Source organism: Sesamum indicum, linkage group LG5 (genome assembly GCF_000512975.1).
Source record: "Sesamum indicum cultivar Zhongzhi No. 13 linkage group LG5, S_indicum_v1.0, whole genome shotgun sequence".
Classification (NCBI taxonomy): Eukaryota; Viridiplantae; Streptophyta; class Magnoliopsida; order Lamiales; family Pedaliaceae; genus Sesamum; species Sesamum indicum.
Window position 1 is genome coordinate 13,382,732 of NC_026149.1, and position 19,692 is coordinate 13,402,423.

The 19,692-nt window shown below is 36.7% G+C and overlaps 6 protein-coding genes across 10 annotated transcripts in view; 4 read left to right on the forward strand and 2 right to left on the reverse strand.

The window, feature by feature from the left end:
- LOC105162580 (protein IQ-DOMAIN 14-like) lies at window positions 17-2,114 on the forward strand. The gene is made up of 4 exons (XM_011080643.2): window positions 17-163; window positions 766-993; window positions 1,201-1,323; window positions 1,407-2,114. The coding sequence occupies exons 1-4, from the start codon at window positions 110-112 to the stop codon at window positions 1,869-1,871; spliced, it is 870 nt and encodes a 289-aa protein (XP_011078945.1). The 5' UTR covers window positions 17-109; the 3' UTR covers window positions 1,872-2,114.
- Window positions 2,750-6,731, forward strand: LOC105162582 (pentatricopeptide repeat-containing protein At5g66520). 3 transcript variants are annotated; one of them, XM_011080647.2, is made up of 4 exons: window positions 2,750-5,074; window positions 5,237-5,425; window positions 5,523-5,662; window positions 6,597-6,731. In XM_011080647.2, the coding sequence occupies exon 1, from the start codon at window positions 2,821-2,823 to the stop codon at window positions 4,693-4,695; it is 1,875 nt and encodes a 624-aa protein (XP_011078949.1). In that variant the 5' UTR covers window positions 2,750-2,820; the 3' UTR covers window positions 4,696-5,074; window positions 5,237-5,425; window positions 5,523-5,662; window positions 6,597-6,731. The 3 variants fall into 3 exon arrangements, with proteins under 3 accessions (XP_011078949.1, XP_011078948.1, XP_011078947.1); XM_011080646.2 differs by having other exon boundaries at window positions 2,750-5,449; XM_011080645.2 differs by having other exon boundaries at window positions 2,750-5,425.
- On the forward strand, window positions 5,852-8,078 carry LOC105162581 (UPF0481 protein At3g47200-like). Its single transcript, XM_011080644.2, has one exon. The coding sequence runs from the start codon at window positions 6,612-6,614 to the stop codon at window positions 8,004-8,006; it is 1,395 nt and encodes a 464-aa protein (XP_011078946.1). The 5' UTR covers window positions 5,852-6,611; the 3' UTR covers window positions 8,007-8,078.
- LOC105162585 (pyrroline-5-carboxylate reductase) lies at window positions 10,758-15,263 on the reverse strand. 2 transcript variants are annotated; one of them, XM_011080653.2, is made up of 8 exons: window positions 14,570-14,724; window positions 14,140-14,384; window positions 13,039-13,087; window positions 12,218-12,309; window positions 11,846-11,918; window positions 11,631-11,751; window positions 11,431-11,536; window positions 10,758-11,310 (listed from the first exon to the last, which is right to left on the reverse strand). In XM_011080653.2, the coding sequence occupies exons 2-8, from the start codon at window positions 14,338-14,340 to the stop codon at window positions 11,122-11,124; spliced, it is 831 nt and encodes a 276-aa protein (XP_011078955.1). In that variant the 5' UTR covers window positions 14,341-14,384; window positions 14,570-14,724; the 3' UTR covers window positions 10,758-11,121. The 2 variants fall into 2 exon arrangements, with proteins under 2 accessions (XP_011078955.1, XP_011078954.1); XM_011080652.2 differs by lacking the exon at window positions 14,570-14,724 and adding an exon at window positions 15,031-15,263 and having other exon boundaries at window positions 10,759-11,310.
- On the forward strand, window positions 16,948-18,245 carry LOC105162586 (putative methyltransferase DDB_G0268948). Of its 2 annotated transcripts, none has more exons than XM_011080654.2 (2): window positions 16,948-17,166; window positions 17,316-18,245. In XM_011080654.2, the coding sequence occupies exons 1-2, from the start codon at window positions 17,017-17,019 to the stop codon at window positions 18,018-18,020; spliced, it is 855 nt and encodes a 284-aa protein (XP_011078956.2). In that variant the 5' UTR covers window positions 16,948-17,016; the 3' UTR covers window positions 18,021-18,245. The 2 variants fall into 2 exon arrangements, with proteins under 2 accessions (XP_011078956.2, XP_011078957.2); XM_011080655.2 differs by having other exon boundaries at window positions 16,951-17,166; window positions 17,376-18,245.
- The window catches only part of LOC105162588 (AUGMIN subunit 1-like), a gene marked incomplete in the record, with an annotated part of 3,030 nt that continues 1,498 nt past the window's right edge, over window positions 18,161-19,692 (reverse strand). Inside the window, 4 exon segments of the mRNA XM_011080657.2 lie at window positions 18,161-18,996; window positions 19,085-19,222; window positions 19,385-19,508; window positions 19,643-19,691. Coding sequence (XP_011078959.1) covers window positions 18,889-18,996; window positions 19,085-19,222; window positions 19,385-19,508; window positions 19,643-19,691 — 419 coding nt within the window.

A 19,692-nucleotide genomic window follows, 5' to 3' on the forward strand; every position in this document is an offset into this window, starting at 1 on the left:
GGGGGCGTTCGCCATAGCCACAGCGGCTGCAGAAAAAGCCGCTGTCGCGGCCGCTAATGCTGCAGCTGAAGTGGTGAGGCTTACTAGTTTCCCATGTCAAGTCGAAAGGATGAATCAGCACTTAGCAGCTGTCAGAATTCAAACTGCTTTTCGGGGATATCTTGTGAGTCTTTCCTAAAGTGTATTTATCCATTTCTTTGGCTTAGTTGTTGAGGGAAAGATTCACTCATTTGACAGTTCTTTAGAAGGGATGCATAATATGAAGATGACCTTTAATCCGTCTTTACAAAAACTTGGAGGGAGGATACGGTAATTCTAAAAGTGGAACGCGTACAGTCACTAATTACACCAACTCTCAGGAAAGATTGCTATGATCAACCTAGATTTTTGGAATGCACTTAAAGTGGTTTCTTCATGAACTACAAACCAAGATCTTTTCCAATTTTCGAATTAGTATTGTATGTAGCGGCTGCACGATGTAGTGCCGCAAGAATGTAGGTGTTATGCTACCGAATATTCTTGATTCGATAAGAGTCATTGATTTTGAGGTGGCGGGTGGTGAAACTACCCACCAACACCGCCACACTGGTAAGCAGACTGGACTTTTCACTCAGCTCATTGTAGAATCACCTTTGACGAGGGTCGGTTTTACGTCAAAATCATGTAGCTGGTTTGCTGCAACAAATTGGATAGATGATGTGGTATTGTAGAATCGCTCATTAAGATGACCTTTGTAGATTGAAACTTTAAATGGGATTTATGCAGGCAAGGAAAGCACTAAGTGCAATTAAAGGTATCGTGAAGCTTCAGGCAGTGGCTCGTGGCGAGCTCGTGAGGAGGAGTGTCATCAAGAAACTAGCATCCCTTTCTTTGTTCTCAAAAGAACATCATCAGTTAGTACATAGAAGGAGAATTCGGACTCTGCTCGATTATTTTACTTATGGTGAAAACAGACAGAACCAAAAGGAAGGGCTGAAATCTGAAGAACTAAAGGTAATTTCTTCCTGGTTTACTTCTTGCAAGTTTGCATAGTATCTGGCTACTTATAATTCTTTCCAAATTTTAACTTAACCATTCAAATTTCAACTTCTCAAGTCTCCTGAATGATTTGCATTTACTAACCGTTGGCCTCATACTTGATGATTGAGTTGAGTTGTTGCACTGTAGTGGAAAACGTTATTGTGTTCTGTCCCTTGGCAGCTTCACTCCAACGCCGACAGGAGTTGGGATTTGAGCTTGGTTTCAAAGGAAGCCTTGTATCTAAGAAAGCAGGAAGCGATTGCTAGACGGGAGCGGATGAAGCAGTATTCGTTCTCATATCGGGTAAATTTTGATTCTGCTCTTACTGCTGATATGTTTAAATGAACGATGAATGAAATTGATGGTGTCATTATTTTCTCTTCCAGGAGAGACGAAACGAGCAATTCCTACAAGAATCAATGACCCTGAAAGAAAGCAGAAGGAGCAGCCGGTTTGACCGATACACAGAACTAGAGGCAGAAAAACATGAAGAAACAGAGAGGTTGAAGTCTTTACCTCATTCAAATACTATATCAGTTGACACAAGCAGGCTGGGACAACTGAGGCTGAGAGGTGCACGTAAACAGGAAACAATAGAGGATTTAAGCTCGCCATTTTCACTACCGAGGAGATCGTTTTGTCACGTGAAACAGAAATCAATAGGAGACGACGGATCCCTACCCGACTCACCGGTTTTCCCAGCATACATGGCTGCCACAGAATCTGCTAAGGCCAAGTCGAGGTCGATGAGCACGCCAAGGCAACGGCTGAGGATATGTGAAACGTTGTCGGGTCATCATTCTCCTTGCAAACTCAGCCTTTCTTCATGCAGATCATTCAATATGAGATAAACCAAAAAACGTACTACTTACAGTTCCGAACTAAGGATGATGTACTTTCTTTCTTGTAAATATCTGCATGTGACTGAAATTTTCAATCTGGTTTGTGCCTGTTAAGATTTAGACTGTGTCTGTGCCTTATGGGATTGCCTCAGTTGTTTGCTTCTTTCTTTTGTCATAAGTTGAAGGACTCCCTTCTTTGCTTTTCTCCTTTCTTCTGTATTTTTAATTATTAATTGTTTGGAGTTAGGAGTAAACCAACAATTTTTGAAGAAGGTGTAAATGTGATTTCATTTTTTGAGAAAAAATATAGTTCATATTTTTAGAGGGGTGTTTAATTATAATTATCCCTATATTTTAACTATAATATATAGCATTATTCTATCAATAATTGCTTTTTCAATCATTAAAGCTGTAACTTACATTATCACTAGGTAAATTATATTGACATTCAGTTGATTTTATGTCCAAATATGCAAATACTTTTTACTTTTTATAAAATTATAAATGTAATTTGAAGTATGTTACTGTAAGCTTTTGTATTTGAATAAGAGATGTAGTTGTAATTATACCTACAAACTCAAGAAGTGTATTTCTAATTTTGCAAATTGCAGGGTTTGTTTGTGTATATAAACCTAACTTAGGACGCTTTTCTGGACTATAATTCGGTCAATGAAACTGTCCAATTCTCAAAGTTGACTATTCCTAATTTGCTCAGAGTTACTAGAATGTCAATGTAATTTATTCTTATTATTACTGTATAAATTGTTATTATTAATATTATTATTATTATTATCTATGTAAATTATTTTTCTTCTTCTTTGATTGGATTTCCTTTGTTTTCTTGATTTTTTTTTATATAAAAGAAAATAAAGATTTTAAGATATATTAGATTAGATGTTATAAATATTTCCGGTCATTAGTAGGGAGTTGTACTTGTAGACTCCAACGGTAGGGTCCCATGTCTTCGGTCCAATTGCTTCCAGCCACAGCCACGCCGTCCATATCCACGGCCAAGGCCACGCCATTCAAGAATCTACAGTCTTGCTCAACCATGGCCGAGCTCAAACAACACCACGCCCACATCATCAAGCTGGGTCTCTCCTCCGACAATGACGCCATGGGCCGTGTTATTAGGTTCTGTGCGCTGTCAGAATCCGGGGACTTGAACTATGCCCTCAAGGTGTTCGCTTCATTGCCCCACCCAGATGCTTTTATATATAATACTATGTTCAGAGGCTATCTGGAAGCACGGTTGTATAGAGACTGCATTGTCTTGTATGCTCACATGCTTGAAAAATTCGTCACCCCGAATAAGTTTTCTTTCCCTCCTGTAATACGAGCTTGTTGCGTCGACAATGCTGTTAAAGAAGCGAAGCAGGTGCATGCTCACGTGATAAAACTTGGGTTCTCCGAGGATTCGTTTTGTCAGAACAATTTGATCCATATGTATGTGAATTTTAAATCTTTGGAGGAAGCAAAGAGAGTGTTTGATAGTTTGGATAAGAAGGATGATGTTTCTTGGACTACATTGATCAGTGGTTATTCACGTTGGGGATGTGTTGATGAAGCGTTTGTCGTCTTTGAGTCATTGCCCATTAAAAATTCGGCTGCATGGAATGCTGTGATTGCGGCTCATGTGCAGAATAATAGGTTCCGCGAAGCGTTTAATTTGTTTGAAAGGATGAGAAAAGAAAATGTAGCAATGGATAACTTTGTGGCTGCAAGTATGTTGTCAGCTTGTACAGGGCTTGGTGCATTGGAGCAAGGTGAGTGGATATATGATTATATTAGGAGTAGTGCAATCGAAGTGGATCCCAAGCTGGCAACGACAATTTTGGATATGTACTGTAAATGTGGATGTCTTGATAAGGCCGTTGAGGTATTCAATGGATTGTCTAGTAAAGGTGTTTCATCTTGGAATTGTATGATTGGAGGGTTTGCAATGCATGGTAAAGGCAAGGCTGCCATTGAGCTTCTGAAAAAAATGGAGGCGGAAACTATGGTGACCCCTGATTATGTCACGTTTGTTAATGTGCTTGGTGCTTGTGCACATTCAGGTTTGGTAGAAGAAGGAAAGTATTATTTTTCTTACATGACTGAAGTTTATGGCATTGCTGCAGGAATGGAGCATTATGGATGTTTGGTAGATTTGCTGGGAAGGGCTGGAATGCTAGAGGAAGCGAGGAAAGTTATAAATGAAATGCCATTCAGACCTGATGTTGGTGTTTTAGGTGCTTTTCTTGGGGCTTGTAGAATCCATGGGAATAGTGATATGGCAGAGGAAATAGGGAGGCAAGTGATTGAACTAGAGCCCAATAATAGTGGGCGCTATGTGTTGTTGGCCAATCTCTATGCGAAAGCTGGTAGATGGGAAGATGTTGCGAACATTCGGAAGTTGATGAATGATAGAGGAGTTAAAAAGGTAGCTGGTTTTTCTATGATAGAATTGGAAGGTACTGTCAGCGAGTTTATTGCTGGTGGAAGAACTCATCCACAGGCTACAGAGATATATGCCAAACTTGAAGAGATGTTGGTCCGTATTAAAGATCTAGGTTATGTGCCAGACACAGATGGAATGTTGTATGATATCTGTGAGGAGGAAACAGAGAATCCATTGCACTACCACAGCGAGAAGCTAGCTATTGCCTTTGGGTTGTTAAAAACTAAACCTGGTGAAACTATTCGTATCACAAAGAACTTGCGTGTCTGTAAAGATTGTCATCAGGCTAGTAAGCTGATATCAACAGTTTATAATCGAGAAATAATTGTGAGGGATAGGAATCGGTTTCACCATTTCAAAGGAGGAGTATGTTCATGTAATGATTACTGGTAGCATCATAGGTGGGGAAGAATGCCGTGATTTAGCATTTCTGTCCTTGTTGATAGTTGACTAGTGAGACAACAGTTAGTTCCAGTTTGCTGAAATGCAATAGTAAAAGGAGCATTTACATTCAGATTAATCGGTTTTGGAGTGATTTAGCTGTTAGTCGCACTTCTCTGAAATGCAATAGTAAAAGGAGCATTTACATTCAGACTAATCGGTTTTGGAGTAATTTTGCTGCATATTAAGTTCGGACTGTGCCTTGTACATCAGCAGATCATACAAGGATGCCAGTTCCTTCCAAAAAGAAGATTAAAATTAGAAGATGCTGAGCTTTAAATTCATATATGGCTGCAGGTAAGCAAACCGGCAAGGATTGCAGCTTCCACTGGTATGCCTTGGAATAAATTTAAGATTGGAGCAAGCAGCAATTTATGTTGAAACTTTCTTTTAAGCCCTAAGCCTATATTTCCTAGAATTGTATGAGACATTTATCATATCATTGACTGGATGGCCGACTAACGATAATCAACATCATTTGAGTGTTTTACAGCCAGCAAGCAAGTATGCTTTAACATCAATTAAAAGCTGTGGCTGGCCATGGTGCAGGAGATTGAAACCATTATAGGCTAGCAAGTCTTCCACTGTTTATGTATTTAAGGCTCCAATGATGTGCTCCGTGTTGGAAGTCTTCCCAACTTGAAGACAAGTTTTAACCAATCAACCTCACTGCTTGCAGAAAGTACAATAATGCCTAAGTCATCAAGTCTCTATCATGCCTTTTATTTGTAAATATTTTCTTCATAAACTTCTTTTCTAACGGATCTTTCCCTTTGCAGATTGTTCTTTAATAAAACCACTTTGAAAAGAAAGACCAAAGCCATTCTCCGGTTGAAAAGGCCAGCAGTTTATCTGACACTGCAAATGTTTCGACAGATTTCATAATTTCATTTTAGTTTGAAGCTGGAGCTATTATGAGGTACATCATCCTTGTGTATCTTATCTCATGGAAATTCTGTAGATTGAATCTGCAATACAACTTGTTGCTTTGAGATGATGAGTACCAGAAAAGAAAGAAACAAAGAGACTTGCATATTAGTTTTTGTTTCCTGTGGTTCAAATCAGGTATCTATTGCACTTCATTTTAACAGAGAAAAATTTTATGGACTATCCAATGGTGGATTCCCTTGCTCTGTCCCCATCTAAATAATTGTTGGGCTTATATGGAACATGGAATTTCTAACTTGACCTTCAAGTTGCAAAAAATCCGTTTCCAGTCATGCTAAAGCGTACCTTTTGATGCATTACTCACATTTACTTGAGTTAGAGTTGTCCTTTTCAACTTTTAACCCCTCAGGTACAATTACTAGTGCAAGCACAAAAAAAAGCTTTTTGATATGTTTGTGTGAATTACAGGAGAGCACATGGATGTCCAAATCTTGGTGGCAATCACATCCCAATTCTCTTTTTTCCATCACCATATATATATCCATCATGATCAATTTTTGTTTTAATTTGCAATTCATGAGAGGATTGAAAATTCGAAGGTTCTGAATATTTTCATGAAGATAGCGTAAAAGTAGTGTCACATTTTCATTTAAAGAGTACTTTTAGAAAGAGACTTTTCATAAATTTGAGACATTGTCCGTAAATGTCCGACAATAATGGTAACGTCCAGAACAACAATAGGAGCATGTGAAAAGGAAATGGTGATATCTTTTATGATAAGCAAATCTTGTGTTGGGCCAAGCTATCAAATGTCACTTTTCAGTATGTCCTAACTTCATAATGAAATTAATCAAAATGTGAACTAAGAAAAATCAGCTTCAAGCACTATAAAAGATATCTTACTTCTTTAAGTTCAAGCACCTGGTAAAAAGAGGTCTGCTCTTACTCTGTTTTCTTGTGGCCAGTTCTGTCTAGTTAGTATGTCAATGGCAGACAACTCAGTCTCAGAACAAGAATTTCGAAGTGTTGCTAACGAAGAAAGAGAAGAAGCTTCTCCACCTGAAGTCAGTATTCTGATTCCATCAGCTAAGACAACTACAGAATCTCAGGTGCGCCGGCGGAGAATTTACAAGGTGCCACCACCACTGCGTGCAAACATGGAGCATGTCTATGATCCAGTGGTTCTTTCACTTGGTCCCTACCACCATGGGCGACCACAGTTTCGCCAGGTGGAGGAATTCAAGGCCGAGATTCTTAACAGGTTCGTCTCAGGCAGTGTTGCCAAGGACAAAAGCTTCTTTTTCAACAAGATCTTGGAGCAAATAGATGAAATCAGGAGTTACTATGAGGAAGGATCGACGAATGAGTTTAATGACGAGGCATTGGCTGAAATGGTCCTCAGTGATGCCTGCTTCATCTTACACTATATGGAGCTGGAGGATGAGAACGAATATCATCCTCTTGGCATGTCCTTAGTTTCATTCATGTTCCGTGATTTCCTCATGCTTGAGAATCAGATCCCATTATGGATTATCAGGTATTTGATTGGTCTAAAATATGATAAAGATGAAGGAGAAGCACTGTTCTATAAGTTCTTGAGTTTTATGAACTTTGGGGATGATAGGCTGACACAAATTCCTTGGGACAATGACAATGGAAGTGAGCCCCTTCACCTTCTTGAAGCCCATCGAACAACACTCCTCGGACAAGGGAAAGAATTCATCAGGGATCAACCTCGCTTTCTTCCTCGACTTCTTGGTTTTAGATGGAAAAGATGGAAGCGGAAGATCAGCTCCCAGAGCATGTTCAAAATGGAAAGCCGCCCGTTTTATTCTGTCACAGATCTCAAAGCAAAGGGCATTCACTTCCGGCCGAGTTCTAATTGTTTGACGGACGTCAGATTCCACTCCTATCCTTTCTACGGACTTCTTCAGCTTCCCATCTGGTTTGTCACTAACAATTCCATGGTGTTCTTCTCCAATATGATGGCCTTTGAAATGTCGCCAGAAATTGATACGGATTGTGATGTAATATCTTATGTGAACTTCATGAAATCACTGCTTGAGACCCCAAGAGATGTTAAAGAGCTGCGAGAAAAGGGAATACTGTTTAGCTGCCTGGGGAGCGACGAGGAAGTGCTCAAAATGTACAAACAGATCGACACGTATGGAGTCAACAATTGTGGTCTTTTTCTAGATGTGAAAACGAGAATTGAAGAGCACTGCAGTAGCAAGGCCAAGACATGGATGGCTGACCTGATTCACACTTACTTTCGCAGTCCCTGGACTGCTATTGCTCTCTTTGCCGCAACACTACTTCTCTGCCTCACTTTTCTCCAAACTTACTACACAATCCATCCAGTGAAGAACAATTGACTGATTATAATTCTTATGCATTCTGGTTATTGAAAAATTGGCTTGGATACCAAGCCGACGGTTAGTGAATAGTTATTGTGTGAAAAAATTGGCAAGGTTTCGACATGCGGAAGTGGTCCTGAAAAAGAATCTTGAGATGATGGTAATTCCGTACTTAATGTGTATTTGGCTCTAGTATGATGAATAAGATTATATGTATTTGCCAAAAGTTCATTATTTCAGCATTCTTTTTAGTTTTGTGCTCTGGCATATATAATAGCAGTTGAAGTTGTGGATCATAAAGCATGACAAACTGCATTCCCTGTGCTATTTTCATCAGATTTCTGTTGCACTTGATGTATCAGAACAAGAACCTATGGACTATGCAGGTGGTGGATCTGCAGGCTCTGTTCTAAACAGTGGTTGGGCCATGGGTGTATATGGAGCATCGAGTTTCTATTGACCTTCAGTCTTTCACTGGATGTCTTTACAGCTGTATCGGTGGGTAATTTGTATGTATTTATATAAGCATCTATGATATTGCAGACATGTATGTCTTCACTCGTAATAGTAAAGTGGGTCTAAAAATATTCGTATTCAATTATGCTAGCATATGAAAAAGGGTGGCTTTTGATCCATTACTCCACTACTGGAGCTGTCCCTGTTAATGTTTGTCCCCACAGGTTCAATTATTCTTAAGGAAAGTAACACTCTCATCCCCAAATATTTGGTGTAGTTATACATAAATTTTTCATAGTTTAAAAAATTACATATACTATCTCTGGAGTTTGTTTCTATCTAACAAATAAGTCCACCCATTAGTTAAAATTTATCAAATTTGCTGATATTAATCAAAAAAATAAAAATAAAAATTATATTAACCTCCAATTGACTTATTACTGACTTATTGCTGGTAAAATATTTTTTTATAACCAAATTACCTTCATATTAATGTATGTAAAAAAATATATTTTCATCGTTATAAGGGTAGTTTCATCCAGAAAAAACTGTTTGACATACAATAGGTCTAGTAATCAGTTAATCAAGGATAAATATCAATTTTCATTTAGTTTTTTTTTTATTAATATCAGCAAATTCAGTGAATTTTGACTAATGTAGAGACTTATTGATTGGATGAAAGTAAATATAAAAAATGTTAGATATAATTTTTTAAATTACAAAAATATAATTACACCAAATTTGAGAAAAGTGAAGTGTGATTATCTCTGATTATCTCTTATTATTACAAACTATGTGTGTGTGAATTGCAGAAGAGCACTAGGGCTGTCCAAATCTTGCTGCCAATCACGTCCCTATTCGGGGAATACACACCTAGTGCCCCTCACCCCCCAACCCCAAACCCATGCCCTCCGCCGCCCCCAACTATTATAATTGGGTTTTTGCGATTATTTAGGGAAGACAGGGGTAGTTTGGTCATTGAGAGGCGAAAAATACTTATCCAATTGTATTTTTAGCACGTGAGGTAGTGTTTTTCTAAAAGACGCTCGCTAGGGTTAACGATATTTTACCACAGATATTCATTTTTAATCATGACAATTAATTTTGTTAAATGTTATATTTCTTGTAGTGTCATGTGATTTTTTAAAGTTCGGGCTACTATTCCTATTGGCTCATTTTTGCCAGTATTTTCGTCTTTTAACTTTTTGAAGTAGTATTTTGCTCCTACATCATTTTAATTTTCATCATTTTAGTTTTTTTTTTTTTCGTGAGAGTTTATCTTTCTTACCAGTGTAGGTGAACTCCGACAAGAAAAATGACTAGAGTAATGAAAATAAAAGAACAATGCAGGATCAAAATGCTTCTCTAAAAAGTTAAAGTATAAAAATATCAAATGACCTAAGTTACGGAACACTTAGAATACCTATGTGTGAAAACTTTATAAACATTTAAAGGTTAATTAAACTTTAGTGTGTGGATACATATTTAATTAATGGGTTAATTGTACTTATATCTCCTTTAAAAATATGAAATTACATTTTCTTCTAAAAAAAAATTAAAATTACACTTACACTTTTCAAAAAATTCAACGTTTACACCTAACCCTCTTTTGTTATACCTTGGATGGAAAATGAAGTATTATAGCAAAAAAATATAATAGAAAGAATCAATATCATTAAATAATCTTTAAGAAGAGGAAATCAATCTTTAATTTATGGGATTATTACCCTCTTCTCTTTTGAAATTAGTGTAATTATACGTAAATTTCTTATAGTTTCAAAAATTACATCTAATACTCTTAAGGTTTGATATGAATTAAAAAAAATAATTAAAATATTATATTTACTCCAAATTAATTTATTAAAAGTCAAATAATTCTTTTATGATCAAATTACACTTATGCATCTTTACACGTTAATATGCATGTGAGGAAATCAACCGTTAATTTTCGGACAGGAAAAAGAAATCATTCGGCTTTTTAAATTGATAAATTAATTAAATGAATTTGGGGGCATTTTATATCAAAATTTTTATGAGCTGAAATGTTAATATGGGTTTGTTTAGCTTCGCAAAAATACTCCTTTATAGATTTATTTTGATATATTTAAATTAGAATTTTGTATCTATTTTTGTTTTCTTTTTGCGATTTCTTCACTAGATTCCTTGTAATTTTTGGTTTGAAGTTATGGTACTATGCTTATGTGTGATCATAAGTAACAATGATGTGATAGTTTTTAGAAGACAATATTTTAAGTAAGTTTGCAAATCTTCCACGAATTACCACTCATATAGATGTGTGTGTTCATAATTATAATATAGTTGTGTGTTTATATACTCTTGTGGAATTGTCCACAGTTGATTGATTCCAGCATTTACAAGCCAACTGCAGTTTTAACATTCAAAAGCATAGTTTCAATAGGATACTCTTCTTCCTCCTAAAATTGAAAAGAGAATAAGAACAAGTTCATAATGTAAATGATGCAGATTAAGCCATTATTTTAGACACATCTGAAGCCCTAGCTGGTGAAGAGAAACAGAGAAGGGCGAGAATGAATCGTGCTGTGTTCCATGGAAGTTGATGAGAATGAGAAAGCTCGAAAGAAAACAAGACTAGGGGTCTGGAGCTTTGCGTACTGTTGCTTATCTACCAACTGATCCATGAGAGTTTGTAATCAACTTAACTCTGAGAGAGTTCTCGACTGCGCTTTGCAGCAGCGACAACTGCATTCATCAGAATTCCACGAAAACCAGCCTTTTCCAACTCATGAATCCCGGCTATAGTTGTCCCACCGGGCGAAGCAACATCGTCTTTCAGCTGGCCAGGATGCTTTCCCCCATTTGTTGCCATTGATGCTGCTCCTAATACCTACGTTGTACAATGTAAAAGAATTGAACCCACAAACTTCAAATCTTTGGAAATGCTAATGATATTTTCATACAGGCATGTTACTGTTAAGCGACCAACTAAACAAATGCACTGGCTTACAGTTTGAGAAGCAAGACCAAGTGCAAGTTCCCGAGGGAGACCAGCAGCCACACCTCCATCAGCTAAAGCTTCTATCGCCAAGTATATGTACGCTGGTCCACTACCACTGGGCGTTCATTGGAAATATTTATCTTAAGAAAACGGGCCACTCTTACACTAATACAGATTCGCAAGATTGCATCATGGGACAAGCAGCATACCTCAGGCCAGTGATAGCATCAAACAGTTTCTCATCAGCTGTCCATACTTTGCCAATTGCACCAAATAATTTAGAAATTAATTCCCCATCATCCTTAGTTGCAGCTGCTCCAAGGCCAATAACTATGCATAGATAATTTGCAAGTAAGATTACATCATTTGTACATGACGTTATAACAAGAAGGGAGTGGGAAAAGTAAGAGAGAAATTGGTGTACCTGATGCAGCCACACCAACAGCAGCTGGGGTGTTGGGCATTACTCTAATAAACCGGCTGTGACCAGCCCACTCCTGAATATATCAAGTCCATACATAGGGATATTGAGAGATGAACCAGATAAAAATGCAGCAATAAGGATTTGAAAAAAAGAGAATGCCAAGTATTTACAGTTTGGATTAAAACACTTCAGAATGCTGGTAATTATACCTTTCGAGGGTCAGAAGACTCTATAGAAAGTAAAGCTTATGAAGGCAAATAAGGAATATGGAGTAATACGTGCGTAAACAAAAGCATAGCCAAATGATATCACCTCTATAGTAATCAACACATATAGGCGGACAGAATACGGAAGGAATTCTACTTAACAAACCTGCAAATCTTTTAGCTTAACTCCAGCAGCAACAGACACCAAGAGCTTCTTCTCTGAAAGGAGTGGCCTCAGCTGCAGCACCACATCTTTAACTATATGTTCAAAAAGCATCAAGAGAATAACAGATCTTTAGCAATGCCAAACATACACTGTCAACATTAGGTTAGATGATGCAAAAGGATGAAAAGGTATGAAAGCAGAAATCTTGTAGATGTCTTTACAGACATATAGTTCCATGAAACTACATTGAGTGGAGAAAAAAATGTGTTCTGTATAAAAATCAGTTCACATTTTAGTCAATTCTTTTTACCTTAACAATAAGAAAAATGAAGCGCCAGTAACAGTAGCTGGTGGTACTTGACTTGAGGAAAGTTAAACAAGAAGATTCCTAATCACTGACCAATTATACTAGAAGTCTAGAACTAGATAAACATACCTTCACATATAAATTCGCAATGCCCCTCTCCCTCTCCCAGAAAGATGAAAAGAAAAACAAAGACAGGTATTGACAAAAGACAAAAAAAACATAGACATACAGAAACAGGCTTCTTTAACAGCTCGATAATGAGTTTTTGTTCAGATTACTTGTTCTGTCAACTTATATTGCTTAGGCGCTAATACACACATCATATTCCTCGTAGTCAGATGACAAAAATGACACCCATTACCATTTCTTATCCTCACAATAGGAAAGCAGTTTGGAACTTTCAAAAGTAATATTACAGATATGACAATAAAGAGTATCACAAAAACAGACAAGGAATAAGCAAAAAAATAGCCAAAGAGTACCAAACACCACAGCTACCAGGCAGAGAACATACCAACTTGAGGTTTCACGGAGAATACAACCACATCACTATCTTGAACTACCTGCCTTTGAGAGACACCAAAAAGAAAGATACAAGGGGAAGGGGAAAGAAGGAAGACGAAGAAGAAGGAGAAGAAGAATAAATGGTCATGACAAGTTATGAATTACTCAATAAAACTAATCAGAATCTCTACAGCCAATTTATCTAAAGAACAACAAATGCTGCAGAGTCTCAATTGAAAATATCAGTGTAATTTATATGAGTTCATGTAAGCACACTTAGGAGCATCTCACTCCAAGTATTCAAGCTGATAAGGGTACAAGATCCACTGAAGATAAGTATGTATCACATAACTTGGAAAATCATTATGCATGAAAAGGCATATTAAGCAAATCAAGAACGCAGCAATCTGAAATGAAGTTTGGCAAGATTGGTTCCTTTAACCAATCATGAACAGAATATGAACTTAAGTAATACCAGAAAAGGATTTTATATAATTTTCAGGAAAGATACAATTTTAACAATTAAAAGATAACATATATCACAAACTGATGTTGATTTTTTTATAAATGATGTACTGAGACTAGAAGATTGCCTTGCCAATGGCTTCTGCAGACTACCAGTTGCAATGCAGATTTTTTAACGAAAATATTCCAGCTGAAGATGCAGAAACCTTTCAGGAAATAATTTCCACCAGAAAATATTTCAATCTTTGTTTGCGTATGAATGATTTAAGTATTTATAGCTCTACATTAACAATGGCGTAAAGAAACATAAAAATATAAAAGATCAGCCTAATTCATCTTAACAGAATTAGAGCTCAACAGCATATCATGTTAGCAGGCGTGATGCTCTAATTTCTGGTACTAAGGTTCTCATTCACACACAATGCATTAGAAGATAATACTGAAGATGAAATTGTTTTTCAGAAAGATACACACCATAGAAACTTGAGGAATATACTTGTTGAAACGTGAGAAACCAGATATCACAGAAATCCAATCCAATCTAAATGTCATCACACTGCCAAAATCTGTTGTCTCTACGCGTATTGAAAAGCACATGCACCAAGCACACATTTTCACATATCAGCCCTCCAAGTGTAGAGAATACCTGACTGTTTTCATCCAGAACTTTGACACCAAATGATTCAAAGGCAGTACGCCTAGCCGTGCCACGATGTGCGGTCCGAATACGAGAAGCCGGCAACACCCCTGATTTGACCACGCCTCTGGCAATGCTCTCAGCCATTTTTCCAGCCCCAATGAAACCAAGATTGTAAGATTCAGTTGGAATTGGTGAAATGTTGGCCATTCTGCGGATGTCGCTAGTCTTACAAAAACTTCAAACTAGATGTTCTGAAACAAACACTCATGTTAAATTGAACGCAAGAACAAAACTATGAGCTAACAAATATGTAGTGCCTAAATAAGACCCTTAGACTCAAAATGAGAAATAATTCTAAAACAACAGCACATATGTGATAGACAAGAACCACATGCATTTCAAAATTTTTGCTCAACAAACTAGTTCTTGTAATTACCCTGTGATCTGCAATTTGTTTCAATGCATGCACCAATCAAATAACCATATCTTAAAGGAAAATGGTCTGATCCACTGACACTGCTGTGAATGTGAAGCAGTATCACGGGAATGGGATACATTAAGGCTGCTTTGTAGGAAAAGATGATCTTCGTTTATAAAAAGCTTTTCTTTTCTGCCCAGTAAGTTCTCAGTTCATCACAGAAAAAGACATTTACTTCAAAAGAAGGAAAAAAAGGATAATCTTTTCACTTTTTACGCGAAAACCCACTCATGATTTCCACAAAATTATCAACAAAAATTCAATTTAGACTAAAACAACGACAAAAATGGACATCATGCTATTCCCAAGACACGACCTTTTCAGCACTTGGTACAACAATGTCAATATTGTCCAATTCTCTTTATCCTCCTACTTTGCATTAGAAAAGATTAAAAATACTATAGTAATCGCAACGATACCTCAAAGACAGATAGATAAAAACAGAAAATCAATCAGCAAGATCGAATGCCCTTCTTTCTTCGCGGCTTGTCAACAACTGCAACGGATTCTACTGCAGCGGGAAATGGTGGGCTCTGAAAGTATGAAGTGCGGAGTCCGTATGTGTCTGTGGAACTGAAGGCAACAAAAATTACGCACACCTGAAACCACCTAAAAAGTAGTATACCCTAAAATCCAACGAAATAGAAAATATTTCTCAATTGAAAACCATAAAAGAAACAGAAAAATATATCTCAATGGAAAGAATCAATATCATTAAATATTCTTTAAGAAAAGGAAATCAATCTTTAATTTTTGGGATTATTACACAAATTTGATGTAATTATATGTGTATTTTTTATAGTTTCAAAAATTACATCTAAACTCTTGAGGTTTACTTTCGGTCTAACAAGTAAGTTTCTTCATTAGTTGAACTCATCGAATTTGTTGATATTAACAAAAAAAAAATGAATAAAGAATTAATATTTACCATTGACTTATTACTAATTTATTAAAGGTCAAATAATTCTTTTAAAACCAAATTACCCTTACACATCTTTACACGTTAATACATGTGAGGAAATCAACCTTTAAATTGATAAATTAATTAAATGAATTTCAGGGCATTTATGTCAAAATTTGTATGAGTTGAAAAATTAATATGGGTTTGTTTAGCTTCGCAAAAATACTCCTTTCTAGATTTATTTTGATAGAAAAATTATATTTAAATTAGAATTTTGTATCTATTTTTGTTTTCTTTTTGCATTTTCTTCACTAGATTATAAGTTATGATACCATGCATATGTGTGATCATAAGTAACAATCTTGGGATAATTTTTGGAAGACAAGATTTTAAGTAAGTTTGCAAATCTTGGACCAATTACCAAAGTGATAAAAAGTTGTCCAAATTTAGAAGTACGTCTGAGACTGCAAATTTGAGGATTTGATTCCCATGTTGTTAAAGCCATAGTCATAGGTGTTTGGCATAACATGTAATCAATACATCAAGGCCACAAATGTAAAATCACTCATAATCATTCATGTAATAAAGTGAACTTTCAAATGAGCTGCCAATTCAACGTAGTAATAGAATCAAGTCCTCGTATTTGATGGTCTAATTGACTTTTGAAGTGGAGACGAAGATAATGTCAAAAACAAACAAGCATAGGCCCAACCCAAACATCCAATGAACAAAACCAATCTTGCTTCTCTTGTTGTTGGGAATTTGAACACTCTCAACCCACCAGCCAATGAACAAAACGACTCTTTCTTCTCCTGCTGTTGGGAATTTGAACACTCTGAATCCACCAGCCAACCCTGGTCAACGTGGGAATCCACTCTAATCATACTATACTAAATATGTGGCAGAATTACAATTTTAGTTCCAATGTCACAGGGATTCAATACATATTTACTTTACAAAATTTTTAAAATTATCTCAAAATTAAAAAGATTCGACATTTTCAATTCTCTACTTTACATGATATTCAAAATAGTTACAAGATTGAGAAAACTCAACACATTTAGCCCTCTTTTCTAAGGGATCTATGGGCTATCGAGTTTTCCCAATTCTCGGATTATTTTGGAACTCACATTACTAAATGTGTATAATTTTTTCAATTTTAGGATCATTTAAAAATTTCATAAGATTAAATGTGTTGAGTGTTCTCAATTTTGGGACTATAAAAAAATCTCGTAAAACAGAAAACTAAAATATTAAACCCCTATCTTGTGGGACTAAAAGTGTAATATCACCTTCATATATTTTCATTTCAAGAATACAGAGGATGATAAACCTTCCCTAGTTGTTTGCCCTTTTGCTTGCCTGCCAAGAACCTCCCGACCCCACTCATCTGCCGACAGTCCAAAGAAGGGTCACAAACCACTATAAATATATGCTGAAACTTGTGGATCACCATCTCATCAAGACCACGCAAAGACAGATATATCTAAAAGTGAGAGTGAATATGGCACAACTGTTTATTAAGCAGGCAAAGCAGTATTCTGTTGGTAGGCCTAGTTACCCTCAAGAGCTCTTCCATTTCATTGCATCCAAGACCCTTTCCCATGACCTTGCATGGGATGTTGGCACTGGAAGCGGCCAAGCTGCCAAATCTGTAAGTTTTTGTATGTCAATCTTTATACCTGTGTGTGTTGTGGGTAAATCAGTCAACATCAAGAAAAGATAATTATCCTCATAATGTTGTGACTGTCCAAAACTCAAATTCCTGAAAACTCCTAAAATTTACCTCGTTTCTTCCTTTAGGTTCCCCGTTTATTCTTGAAATATTGTAGTTCTAACACAAAAGCTTCATTACCTGATCAGCTGGCCAATATCTACAAGAATGTGGTAGCCACTGACACAAGCCCAAAGCAACTGGAATTTGCAGCCAAGCTACCAAACATAAGGTACCAGTGCACTCCCCCCAGCATGTCCATGGCTGAACTCCAGGACAACGTTGGATCAGAATCCAGCTTTGATTTGGTAACTATAGCCCAAGCCATGCACTGGTTCGATCTGCCCACATTCTATCAACAAGTTAAATGGGTTCTAAAGAAGCCTAATGGAATTATTGCTGCATGGTGTTACACTGTCCCAGAAGTTAACCCTACTGTTGACTCATTGTTCAATAGATTTTACACCATTGATGCCGGTCCATACTGGGAATCACCCCGCGCATTGGTTGACCAGAAATATGAAACCATCCATTTCCCATTTGAGCCAGTTGATGGACTTGAGCACAATGGACCCTTCCGATTTAGTTCAGAGAAAGTGATGGACTTGGAGAGCTACTTCACATACTTGAGGTCATGGTCTGCTTACCAGACTGCTAAAGAAAAGGGTGTGGAATTGTTGACAGAGAATGTGCTTGAGGATTTCAAGAGGGCTTGGAATGAAGATGGCAAATTCGAGAAGACTGTCAGCTTTCCTATCTATTTAAGGATTGGAAAAGTTGGCTCATCCAGTTGAGGGACATATCAGATTCTGGTGAATGCTACAGTGAGCAATTCAACATGTTAGGTAAGCCGATGTGTTTCTACCTGCCTAGTGATAGGTGTTTAGGCATGACATATGCCCTTACGGTAATAAAGCTGCAATGTCTTGGTGAATGTGAAATTTCTGCAAAGACGCAAGTTTCTTGTTCTTAAGAGGTCAGGTTGGGTTGTTAAAGTAAATGTTGGCACATTCGCACAGTCAACAGTTAGTCTCTCTCTCAATAAGAAAGATGTAGAAAATCTGTGTATTCATGAAAACATATGCAAGAAGAGAATGCACATGAATTATAGAACTTAAAGCCGTAAGTAAGAGAACACATGCATTTCTGAAACTTAAACCTGAGGAAAATTGCAAGAATGAGTCTAATCACGCATTTCTTGGTCTTACGGAGGAAAATCAGACAAAACTAAAATGAGGAAATTTGCAAAAAATTGAGTCAAATTGCAGCATTTCTTATTACTGCAGAGGAAAATAGCACATTATGTTGGTACCTTATGAATTCATCCCTATAGATCAAGGAACTTGATCATCAATAGAGGATAAACAAGTGGTTCAGTTGAATAAGAATTCAAGCTTTAGTTAAAAATTGTAACGCTTGTTTTTATAGATATTCTATCAAAATAATGTGTTCTCCTGCCAACTGTACAGAAAACATCATCAGTCCTGAAAATTTTCACAACACGAAGAAAAGCATCTAGACAATGCAAAAGGACCAAAAGAGTAGACGTAATATCATTTCAACAAAAACACCATAATCAAGACGTCAAGCACATTTGAAATTCAATTTAATTATATCAAATCAAAACGTCAACGAAAGGAAGCCACTAATAGTAGTTGGATATCACTCAGAAGAAGCAAGAGCTGACTGCAATACATCTTCAAGGTACTTCTCAGCAGCAGCATATTGCCTCTTCTTATCCTCGATTGCCAATGCCGCCAAAGCCTTGTCCTGGATGAAATAAAGAGTCTCAAGATCAATCTCCAATACTAGAATTATGGAACGGAAAATTTGCATATTATATAAGACAGGAAACTACAGGAGGCAAGTCTTGGTAGCTTCTTAATGTGTCAAGGATTGGTTTTGTTTTCTTCTCCAGGTCCTTCCTGTGCTCTGCCATTTCTACCAACACTCCATGACTAATCTCAGGGCTATAGCCCACACGATTGAGCATTGCCTGCCATGAACAAACTCGTAAAAATGAATGCACAGAAGTCCTTTTCTTTTTAAATCCAAATTATATAAAAGCAATGTTCAATAAATTGAACAAAATATGCATTAATATGGAGTGGTTGAAATAATGATATAAGAGGGACTGGGACATAAAATATGATTATGCCTTGTAATTAGAATACTGTTGCATATACTGTCTTTCTTTTGATTCCATTATCGCCAAGTTCGTCTTCCAGTGTTCCATTTGAGCTTCACAAGGAGGTATATCATCTTCCAATTGTGCTAGTGTTCTGACAAGAAACAATAATAATTAAAAGGAGGACATTTTACATGGGTAAGTCACACTTTAAACAACAGTCCTAAAAACACAAACTGGAAAACAAAATTATATTGCGGAAGAGAAAGCAAGATGCCATAGATCCACCTTTTTAGATAAGTCAATCTTGCTATTGCCTTTCGAGTATAATCAAGAAA